This window comes from Zootoca vivipara, chromosome 9 (genome assembly GCF_963506605.1).
Source record: "Zootoca vivipara chromosome 9, rZooViv1.1, whole genome shotgun sequence".
Classification (NCBI taxonomy): domain Eukaryota; kingdom Metazoa; phylum Chordata; class Lepidosauria; order Squamata; family Lacertidae; genus Zootoca; species Zootoca vivipara.
Window position 1 is genome coordinate 22692071 of NC_083284.1, and position 12480 is coordinate 22704550.

Here is a 12480-nt window from a genome sequence, read left to right on the forward strand (position 1 = left end):
CACTAATGTCTCACAACAAATGTAATTGAAATGTAGCAAACACAACCTGAAAAAGAGACAATGCACGCACTTCTGTAAACGAAGAAAACCTTTAATAAAATTTGTTTTTTTAAATAGAGAGAGAGAGAGCGCAGCCCAGCTGGCAACATGTGCACAGCCTTAGATACACTGATAAGGCTATCAGTTGCTCCTGGTCATAATGGTGAAATGTTATCTCCAGTATCTGAGACAGCATGCACCTCTTGAAAAACAGTCACCAAGGAGCACAAGTAGGAGAATGCTATTGTCTCCTTATTCTGCTTGTGGGATTTCCACAGGCATCTCATTGGCCACTGTGAGAACAAAATGTTGGAGCAGATGGGCCTTTGGACTGACCCGTGATGGTGTTCCTTATGTTCTTAATACAGGGGAGAACTTTCCTGTACTGAGCTGCACCAACATCTTTGAGGGGTTTGGAGTAGCAGCACCTCTCCACAAGAAGCCAGAAAACAATTCCTGTACCTGTGATAATTGGTGTTCTTTCCTCCTAAAGCTATTTCTTCCTCTCTCTCTTTCCCCTTCCACAGATCTGTTACGTCTTTCAGGACCAGCCATGTCACAGCAGAAGCTCTACCAACATCCACATCATGCCCTCCCTACTAAACCTCAGTCAAACCACATCAATTCATACACTGCTTCAGGTCCCACAAACCTCTACATGGGTTTGCCAAATCCAGCCAATTCATATCCAAACTCTTCACATGCCTCAGATCCTTATGCTGGGTCCAGCCCCATGAATATCTACCCAACGTCTTCACAACCTGCAGGAGCCTATTTGAATTCTCCTGGTCTCATGAATCCCTATTCTGTACACTTGGGTCAAAATAACCAATATCCCCATTATCAATGCAATGGAAACTTGCCTCTGGAGAACTGTTCCTCCTACTACAACTCCTATCCGTCTCAACCTCAGCATATGGACTTGTTTAGGTATCAGAGCCAAGACTCTCTATCTAAGCTAAGTCTACCTCCAATTCATACATTATATCAGCATAGGTTTGGAAGCAACCAGAACTTTGGGCCCAGGTACTTGAATTACGGAAACCAAAATGTGCAGGTAGATGCGATCAACAGTTGCACAATTAGACCAAATATTCAGCATGCAGGTTCCTTCCCTCCTTACCCCACACATGAGGCTGATGGTCCTTTTATGGACATCGCCTCTAGACTGAAATCAAATCTAAATAATCCAAGTGTGGACTACATGAATAAAAATGGCGACCATCTCTACCCCCCTCCGCACTTAACGCATGACTACCACCCTGCCGCGGGTCTGTTCAGTGGCCCTGCTCATCCACTCCACCTCCAGAACAAGCATAACCAAAATGGGTTGTCAAACATGCTTCCAGGTCTTAACCACAATCGGACTGCTTCCCAGGAAGGCGCAAACAAAACTGAGGTGCTCCAGCCAGAAGATCCCGACGATGTCTGGTCAGACAATGAGCAGAGCTTTCTGGATCCAGATATAGGTGGTGTGGCGGTCGCCCCGTCGCACGGATCAATTCTCATAGAGTGCGCAAAACGTGAGCTCCACGCGACGACCCCGCTGAAGAACCCCAACAGGAACCACCCCACAAGGATATCGCTCGTCTTCTACCAGCACAAAAGCATGAACGAGCCAAAGCACGGCCTCGCTTTGTGGGAGGCAAAGATGGCAGAGAAGGCGAGGGAGAAAGAGGAGGACTGCGAAAAGTACGGTCCGGATTATGTGCCTCAGAAAGTGCATGGCAAAAAGGTGAAGCGGGAGCCTGCTGAACTGAATGAGAATTTGGAGCCAGCCTACATGCGTTTCATCAGGTCTCTTGCACAAAGGACTATGTCCCTCACCACAAACTCCACAGTTACCACATCTCCATATGCCTTTACACGGGTTACAGGGCCTTACAACAGATATATATAAACATCAGATCTTCGTTCATTACCTCATCTGTTTTTTTGGTGTTTTTTTTATGTTGGTAGGTAGTCATTCTTTTTAGGCTGGAGACAAGGGAATAGGGAAAGAGACAGTATTTTTTCCCCTTTTCTTTTTAACTTGTCAATGGGAAAACCTCCTTGTACCAGCAAAAGAGGTAACATTGCCACCACATTCATTTGGTAACTGGTCACAGGTAACATGTTAACAACTAAAAACCAAAGCACCCTATGCAAATTTAACATTGAAATACTGGCTTGACTACTTACTGGAAGACAGAGAATCTGTATGCTTAACCTTTAAATTTTTTTACATCTGTGACCATTTAAATGAAAGCAAGTTAATTAAGAGAAGTAAAAATATTGTAGTATTTCAGTAGCAAAAATTTTAAATTACCAACTGGTGCTGAATCTATGATGTGCTGAAATACTGGAAATGCAGCTTTTTAACATGCAGGGGTTTGTTTGTTGCTGTAATCTTAATCTTGACTTGATTTTTATTAATCAGGATAGTGACATATATTACACAAAGAATACGAAGCAAAACACTGAATTTGTTTGGCTATTCTAAAACATGGTGCTATGTATAAGAATGGTGTCTAATGCAGCAGCTGAACAGTTTCAATGCCTTTTATAACCATGAAAACGTTAAAAAAAAGTATGCTGTGCTCTCCTTAAACGGCAAACAGGACCTTTTTATTTTTGTGTTTGTATCCAAATTGTATTTGTTTGTAATCTGGTGCTTAAAAGAAAAGGAAAAAAACACCCAGTTTTTAAAATATGGGAATTGTGCTCAGGCAGGACCAAGATCCAACAAAGCTTATATATGGTGTGGAGCTCCCTGGAGCTTTTCATTATGGTTGGTCGCATGGGCAAAGAAGCAAAAGCAACATTCTAAACTGAACAGCAGCCTGCCTTTTCAGCAATGGAAGTTTCAAAGACAGCATCCAGACAGCAGCCTGTTTGAGACATAACACTAAGACATTGTTTACTGTACATGAATGAGCAGAATCAAGCCTTGGGTTTGCATGCTCTCCTCCTCCATGGGTGTAGCCAGGGGGGCAGCTGCCCCCCCAGTCAAGTACAGTGGTACTTTGGTTGTCAAACTGAATCTGTTCTGGGAGTCCCTTCAACTCCCAGAATGGTTCAAAAACCAAGGCGTGGCTTCCGATCAGCCCCAGGAGCTTCCTACAGCCAATCGGAAGCCGCAGAAGCCCCGTCAGACATTTGGCTTCCAAAAAACGTTCGCAAACCGAAACACTCACTTCTGGGTTTGCGGCGTTCAGGAGCCACAATGTCTGAGTACCAAGGCATTCGACAACCAAGGTACGACTGCCAATAATACTTAACTCAAAGTAGAAAGAATCAGAATATTTGAAATTGAAATGCTCACCAAGGTGCCACTATCTCCCTCCCTAGCGAGCATTTCCCTAGAAAAAGTCAGTGCCTGCTTTTGTTACAGTTATGCATGTGTAGTGTATCATATCGTCCTTCATTGAAATGTGTGAGCCATTCTCTGCAGAACATCAGAATTTAGGATCCTACTGCAGTGTGTCTAACTGGCCATCTCTCTTGCTCATCTATGTACCCCTTGTACCATAGAGAGGAAAGTAAAGACCTGGCTAATGTCGACAAGGACAGGGAAGCATTTCAATTGGCCACGCTTACTGTGTGAAAAAGGAGGGATTTGAGAAGGGAGTGCTGAATGGATTTTCAGCAAATCCTAGAAAACTTCTTTGAGTTTAGATTTTTTTTTATTAAAAAAGTAAGATGAAGAAAGGCATTTTCTTTGTAATTTTGGTAAATATGCTTAACTTCCTAGTTTTCAAATGACTGTGGAGATTTTGACAGATTTTTCTGAGCACTCGGGGTCAAAAGAAATTTAATCCCCAGTGGTCACAATCCTAGACTTCACTGTTTGAACCTTGTGGGGAAACTGCAGTAAAAAATTCCAAAAAGCCTCTGGCTGGGTGCAAATTTCTTTCCCACCAGCTTTATGGTTGTTTGGGACTGCGGTCAGAATTGCTACCTGTGAGCAAATCACTAGGGCTAGTTTATAGATGCTATATGGGTAAGGTAAAGGTAAAGGGACCCCTGACCATTAGGTACAGTCGTGACACTCTGGGGTTGCGCGCTCATCTCGCATTATTGGCCAAGGGAGCCGGCGTATAGCTTCCGGGTCATGTGGCCAGCATGACAAAGCCGCTTCTGGCAAACCAGAGCAGCACACGGAAACGCCGTTTACCTTCCCGCTGTAGCGGTTCCTATTTATCTACTTGCATTTTGACGTGCTTTCGAACTGCTAGGTTGACGGGAGCTCACCCCGTCACAGGGATTCGAGCCGCCGAGCTTCTGATCAGCAAGCCCTAGACTCTGTGGTTTAACCCACAGTGCCACCTGGGTCCCTATGGGTAGGGTTATGTTATCAATGTGCTCTGCTGATGTGCCACTACCACAGCACTGGAACATGCCATGTTGCTCCCCCAGGCACTCTGAGAATGGGAGGCTGGACAATATGGCCCATTGGCTTGATTTCGCAGGCTCTTCCCATGTTTCTGTGTTCTTAGTTCTCACTTTTAATTCCTAGCCCATCCCTTCCTCTGACTTGCTATATTTCTGCTGGAAATATTGGGTTTTAAAAATATTTTCTCGGTGGCTCTATGCTTCAGCAAGGAGACTTACACTCTGTTGTGCAGAGACGGAATAGCATACTGCTGACTAAAGTAAATAGAGTGATGGGGTCATCTAGAAAAGCCCCAAAGCCCTTAGGCTGCATGCCCATATACGCTCTGTTGGATCTCATTTGAATGCATCCATCAAGTCCAAGGCCTGATTAAGGAGAAAAAAATAATGGAAATGTGTGGGGGTGTGTGTGTTTTTTAATGGTGCTTGAAAACTACTTTGTCTGCCTGAAGCATTGACAAACACCACTAGGGTACTAAAACATGTTAGAAGCTTATTTTATCTTTGGGACAAATCCATGTAAAAGAGCCCTGATACTATGCTTTTTCAAAAATAAAAATGGGAGGGGCAATTTCAATCTTGAGAAGTAGCAGAGGAGAGTGATTATCCCTTTCCCTGCAGCATCCTTTTCCTCCTCCCCCCCCAAAAAAATAGGGGTTGAGACTATGTAGATAAGCCTCTTAGTTAAACATCTACTGGTGTACAAGAGGAACATCCGCTTTTAAAGGCAGAATCATGCTTGGGTTGAATGGATGCAAGGCAATCCCTTTGCAACACAATCTGCCCCCCCCTCTCTATCTTCCAATTTCTTGGTGCTCATCTTACACAGCTGTACTGTGAACATGTTTTTCCTTACAATTATGATGGCGAGTGTATCCTTCAAACCGTATATACATTTTGTTTTTGTTTAATATTAGCTTCAGATAATTAACAGCATGGGTTAGACTTGATAATTGTGTAGTTCAGTCTACTTTTTTTTTTTTAAGGATCCATAAAAGTTCTCCAAATAGCTGGGCAGACTGAGGTGTTCAATGGATTATTTATGTTACAGTATACGTCACGCTGCTCAGTGTAAGGTGCCCATCTTCGCTAGGAAGATTGGAGTAGAATCAAGACACGAGATACAGGGTTATTCTGTGCGATTCTGTGTCGGTGGGGGGGGGGAGAAGGATACAGAACAGGCAGCTGGCTTGCTGTGGCGGGTTTTTAAATTGGTAATTTGTATTAAACAAAATGCAAGCAAAAGAGATGTATAGTAAGTAACTTAACTTGTAAACAATTTTTTTATGCTTTAGTATTTTAATACTGTACAAATATATAAATATGAATCTATTATATATCTAGATATATATATATATATATATATGTAGATATATATATATATATATGGGTTTGGAGCTGAATTCACATCACGGTGCTACTCAGCCTGCTATTAAAATACAATGTGATCTAAAAATACATTAAAATGTTTGAATGCTGTTCCTACTTGTCATATACCTCAACACTAGTTGGCAATAGGATGTTAAATTGGGAGCGGGAGCTTATAATGTTGTTATATCACCTTCCCCCCCTCTCCCCCCCCCCGATTCTTTGAAAAACAAGATATTTTCTCTCTCACACTCGCTACTTGACATTATAGCAAGTATAACTTGAACTTCGACTTTTTAATATTTTTGTTCTAAAAATTCAGGAATATATATCAGCTCATGATCTCCTTTGTAAGCCAACATATCATCCAAGTGTGTGAGAGAGTAGGGGTGAGAGTGAGTGTGAGAGAGGGTCTGTGCAAGAGGCAGAATATTGTGTGAGGGTGTGTGAATGTGCTGTGAATGTTGATCTAAATATTATCCTTGAGGGTTTTTTATTTTATTCTATTGTTTGAGGATTCAATCTTTCTCTTTCTCTAATACTTGTAAACGTACTGATGGCGATTAAAGCTATATTTTGTGTCAATTCATCCGCTCCTTTATACAGCGATGGAGAGTGTTTTAACGTTTTAAACTCTGTTTTCCTCTGGGAGGGGTTGTATGTTCTAGTCACAAAATGCAAAGTAGAATGCACTGAGCGGGCAAAAGGGAGACTGTAAAGCAAGGGAGGGGGGCTTTGTCCCCCACTTGTTGCAGGACTGTACAACTTCCATGTGGGCTAGGGATGATGGGAACCGGCCACAGACTCCTCGTTCCTGTTTTGAAGGCAAGGGTTTTGCAACTGGCCATTGCTACAGGGTTGTGTGTTTCCAAGTAGATTAAAAGCTAATTGCCGAGAGCAGGAGCTGCGAGTAGGGAGATTGGACAATTTTATGAAGAATAAGTGGCAAATTCTAGTCAAGGTGACTCTGCTGCCTGCAGGCAGCTGCAGAAGACCTACCGTGAGAAGGGGCTTTTGCAGTCATGCCCTGCTTTTAGGATTCCCAGAGGCATCCGATTGGCTAATGTGAGAAGCAGGATGTTGGTCTGATCGAGCAATGTTCTTCTTAGGACATCTAGCTTTTAAAAAATGCAGACCTAATGCCTCAATGTTTGGCTGGGCAATATATTATGAGGCAAAGCCCCCTGACCCATGAAACGAGTTGCTGCTTCACTCTATACATCGAATTGTCCCACCAATAGTACTGTGTGTAAATTGGGCAACATAAATATTGACCATTACAGGACCAATGCCTTAATTTGGCCCGTTAAAAGTGGCATTATAATCACCGTTTGATGTTGAAGAACTGCAGTTAGAGACATCCCCTCCTCATTCTATTACCAACACCAAACTGTAAATACAAGTTCTTTGAATATTTTACTTGGAAACAAATCTTTAACCTTTGCAACTTTAATTAATGAGCATCCTTGCAATCACCCAAAGCTGGGTGAATATGGGAGACCTCAGTACAAGCCAAGGCTGCTCTGCTTTGCTGCATGTTGGGGAGAAAAACCTCATCAGTGATGATTCTCGACATTGCATTGAACCCAAACCAAACAGCCTCTGCTTGTGTGGAGCTCCACATGGGAGCTGCTGAATCTAGTTAATCAAACCTATCCTCCAGTAATGTCATCTTTTTGCATTTACCATTTCTTTGCTGACTTAAGCCAAGAAGTGCCGATTTAAACACAGGTTCTAGGTTGGATTCCAAAGAACAGTGCCGGATTTACGTATAAGCTAAACAAGCTATAGCTTAGGGCCCCACTCTCTTGGGGGCCCCCCAAAAAATTAAAGGAAAAAACCTGGATGTATATTTCCAAAATATAAGATAGATAAATAAATAAATAAAATAAAAGCTACATACAGCAACAGTGTTTTGTGTTGTGTAGGCTCCTATGATGTAAGTAATGGGCCCCGCCTGCTAGCCTGCTCCCTAAAATATCACTGGTTTGCTCATTTCTATATCAATTACTTTGATAAAATACATATTTTGTTATGTGCAAATGGCCTTAGATACCTATTAGGTCCATAAATTACCATCTAGCGTATATTCAACAAAACAAAAAACTAAATACAGCGACAATTTGTTGTTGACAAAGGACAGCTGGACATATAAAGGGTCCCATTACCTTCAGTAGCTTAGGGCCTCATCAAGCCTAAATCCGGCCCTGCCAAAGAACCATGAGCAACATGCACATTTTTGGTAGAGCTGTTCTTCACATGTTTGTGCAGGAGAGTTCACACTGCGCCATGCTCGGTTCTAGAGCAGCTAGGGTGCTGCTAATTCTGCAAGAAGTTGCAGGAACATTGCTCAGTTCCCTTTTTCTCTTGTGGTACTTCAGGCGCAAAGTGTCAGGCATCCCTTCTGTGAGTGGAAGACCCCATCCACATGCCGAAGGGGGGGGGCTTGTATCCAACCCCCATCATTTGCCAAATTGCTTGCAGGAAGAAGAAAACTTAGTTTGGGAATTTGGGGGGGGGAGTGGGGCCCGGGAGGAGAAATATGTATTGTAAATAAAAGTTGTAATTTTGATGTACAGTACCCTGCCTCAGTGAACTGGGGGGAGGGGGGAGCAGACATACCATTGCTTGTATAGGATTTATCAGGTTGACTATAGCCATACTTGAAGATACTTCTGAGTGGTGTCAACTTTACTTGAATGATTTGTCCCCTTCATCTTGATTGACGCACAGCGGCGTTAAAAGTTCACTTTTAAAGCTAGTGGTTAACTTTTGTGTAGGAAACGTTAACAGTTTGACACTAAGATAATGACCTTTTTTTAAAAAAGTGTGCATTTTCTAAGCTTATGTTCTACTGTTTGAGTTGGTTTTTTTATTTTTAAAGAAACTTTCCCTCATTTTTCAAAGGGGCTTTTTTTTGGTCCATTAAAATCTGAGAATGGTTATAAATACTGTAAGTATTGTAATGTAATGAATGCAGGTTATTTGAAAAGCTGTTTTATTATATCATTCCTGATAATGCTGAAATGTGGGTGTTTTTAATAAAATTTATATTTATTTAATGCACTCTGTGCTGGTCTTGTGGAATCATGTGTTGTTCGCAGAATCATAGAGTTGGAAGGGACCACGGGGGTCATCTACGCCAACCCCCTGCAATGCAGGAATCTTTCACCCAATGTGGGACTTGAACCCACAATCCTGAGATTAAAGAGTCTCATCATGCTCTACTGACTGAGTTGTCCATCTATAGGAGGAGCTTTTTCAGCCCAAGGGGCCACTTTCCATTCCAAGTAACCTCCTGGGGGCCACCGGCCTAGGATTGGTGAGATCAAAGCCAAAAGTGGGCAAAGCCAGAAAATTCTCCATTAGGCTAGTTTCTACACATGCTCTCACACCCATCTTCATTAACAGAGTTCAAGGGGCTGGTGACGAATCTGGCCTTGGGAAAGAGGTTGTGGTTGGGGAGGGGTTGGCCGAGGGAGAACCCTGAGAGTCAGCGACCACATTTGACCTCTAGGCCTGAGAGTCCCTCTCTCTAAGCTAGCAATCCAAGAACTTAAGACTATTGGCTCAGGCCACTAAAGAGCAAAAAGAGTTGTACAGTCGCATCTTGGTTCTCAAACATAATCCATTTGACTTCTGAAATGTTTGTAAACCAAGGCGTGGCTTCGATTGGCTGCAGGAGCTTCCTGCACTCAAGCGGAAGCTGCGTCGGACATTCAGCTTCCAAAAAATGTTGGAAAACCAGAACACTTACTGTATTGGCCTGAATATAAGCCTCACTTTCCCCCCAAATTCTGACTGAGAAAAGTTTAAAGTGCGGCTTAAATTCGCGACCTTACAAAAATGGGCTTTTACAATATCGCTGCTGAAACAGACATATGGTAAAACGGAACAGGTGTGAGTGCCTGCAAAATTTTAAGGGACCGACTTATTTCCTGGTATTGTCTCTTTTTTTTCTTGAATTTTAAAGGTGCAGGGTTTTCGGCATTTGGGAGCCAAAACGTATGAGTACCAAGGTGTTCAGAAACCAAGGTACGACTGTATATGCACTATCAAGTTTTTAAAATCAAGGCTTAAGGATTGCATTATGAGATCCAACCATGAGCCTTGCTTGGAGCAGAGCACCCAAGGAAGTCAAACAGTACCATGAGAGGATTATTGGTTTATGCCCAATCTCTTTCAACTTTTAAAGGGTGGGAGCCACTGTAGGCTGCCTTACCTGAGAGTCCCCAAGTGTCTGGCGTTGGCACTGAGGTAAAGACCCCCTGCTCTATGTTCCCAACATCTGGACTACAATCCCAGAGTTAGTTACATAAGTTGGAATATTTACTCCCAAGAATGCCAGGTGTGAGGAACCAGACGTTGTGGAACTACAATACCCATCAGTCCCTGCCAATGTGATCAATAGGTCAGAGATGCTGGGAGTTGTTGTCCAACAGCTTCTGGGATCCCAAGGTTGGGAAAGGGGTATTTTGGCCATTTTGATACCCTGTGTTGACTCGGGGGGGGGGGGCCTCTCAGGCAGCAGTCTACTACATTACTTGCTTTTTACATTGGCGATTGCTGGGAATAAACCAGGATCTTACATGTGGAGTATGCTGTCTATGCTTGAACTAGGGCCTCTTCTGTTTGTGCCAGACCCAGCGGTTTCAACAGTGGGAGGCAATTCTGGGAGGAGAGAAGCCAGAAGGCACTTAGTTGGTCTCAGCCAAGGTAAGATGCAGACTGGTGCAATGGCATCTGCTGGAGAGTAGCCCTGGCCTTTGCAGGGAGCCACCAGAGTGACAGGAACAGTGTGTACCTGGGATGATATCTGGATAGAGAGGATAAACCACATTTGCTAACAACGAGAACCACAGTACAATGGTACCTTGGTAAGGTTCTCAAACGCCTTGGTACTCAAATGCCTTGGTTCCCAAATGCCAAAAACCTGGAAGTAAGTGTTCCGGTTTTCAAACTTTTTTTGGAAGCTGAACGTCCGATGCGGCTGTCGCCTACTGTTTCTGGGGTGCCTGCACCAATCAGAAGCTGCGCCTTGGTTTTCGAACATTTCGCAAGTCAAAAAACAGACTCGAAAACTGCAGTACCAAAGTATATAAATCATGGCAACTAAAACTTCTTCCTCCATAATACAACTCTGAAGGAAATAAAAAGGTAAAGGGACCCCTGACCATTAGGTCCAGTCGTGACCGACTCTGGGGTTGCGCGCTCATCTCGCATTATTGGCCAAGGGAGCCGGCGTATAGCTTCCAGGTCATGTGGCCAGCATGACAAAGCCGCTTCTGGCAAACCAGAGCGGCACACGGAAACGCCGTTTACCTTCCCGCTTTAGCGGTTCCTATTTATCTACTTGCATTTTGACGTGCTTTCGAACTGCTAGGTTGGCAGGAGCTGGGACCAAGCAACGGGAGCTCACCCCGTCTCAGGGATTCGAACCGCCGACCTTCTGATCAGCAAGCCCTAGGCCCAGTGGTTTAACCCAAAGTGCCACCTGGGTCCCCTGAAGGAAATAATTAACCATTAAACTTGAGCTCCCTCTACTGGGCAGCTATATAGTAAGTGGTTGTGTTGACTTGTGGAGGGTTTTTTTAAAAAAATAAATAAATAAATATAAGGAAGTCATCCTATATATACATCCCCCCCTTTTGCATATTTTGGGATCTGCCCAAGTGGATTGTAAATAAGATAAAAAAATGTATGTCAATGTCACTAAGAACAAAATGTGGTAATTTCAAATTGTCAAAAGCCCTGAGTTTTAAAACACTCCAACTTTTAAATACTACTTTTGCTCCTTAAAGACAAGAGCATGGACAGAGGTCAGCATATCAACACCAAAAAATGGGGTGGGTGGCATTCAATGCTAGTCCTACTAAGGTAGAATAATTGAAGTTAATGTATATGACTAACTGAGGATTAGTAATTTCAATGGGTCTACTCTGAGTAGGGCTTCATCTCTCATCACAGAAAGATATCAATGCTATCTATGTAGATGATTGATGGACAGAAGAACTTCAGACATCAAGAGACTCCAGAACTGGGACGAAAGTTGGCTTTCCTCTAAGACTGGCCAAGAGAGGGCTAAGACAGACACAGACACACAGACGTAAAACAAGCAAACCCTGAAGTTCTGATCAAGGCTAATTAATCAAGGCTAATTGATAAAGGACTCAGTCCCTGATTGCCGCATCTAGCTTGAGAGCAGAACAATGGTTGAGGAACCTGTGGCTTTGTTGCACTACAATTCCCATCATCCCTGGCCATTTGGCGATGCTGGCTGGGGCTGATGGGAGCTGGAATCTAACAACATCTGAAGGGCCACAGTTTCCCCCATCTCTGGAGCAGAGCTTTTCTGTGGAAACATAAGCTGAGCAGAGCACTATTGTATCAACAGTCAGAGGTAAGCCTGTGGCCGCAACAGTCAGCCATTCTTTGACCCTTCTGCAGAAGGGCGCATTCTTATTACACTTGGAATCCTTTTGGAATTTAATAATGATCTGATTGGAACCCACCACCTTCAAAACACCTTTAGAGTTTCACGTCATATGTCAGGTTAAAACAAATAAATAAATCGTGGCATGGCATGATGTCTATAGGAAATACTGCTCTCTGTGTCATTGGAAACTAGACTGCTTGAGTCCGACTCATGACTGGCAGAGCTCCTGAAGGTTTAGGGAATGAGCAAGGTTAGATTTTTAT

At 43.2% G+C, this 12480-nt stretch overlaps 1 protein-coding gene across 1 annotated transcript in view; it reads left to right on the plus strand.

The window, feature by feature from the left end:
• The window catches only part of TET2 (tet methylcytosine dioxygenase 2), a 72208-nt gene extending 68504 nt beyond the window's left edge, over window positions 1-3704 (plus strand). The window contains exon 10 of the mRNA XM_035111806.2: window positions 567-3704. Within this exon, the coding sequence (XP_034967697.1) occupies window positions 567-1939 (1373 nt within the window). The 3' untranslated portion in view covers window positions 1940-3704. The remainder of the gene's footprint in view (window positions 1-566) is intronic.
• Window positions 3705-12480: the final 8776 nt, after the last annotated feature.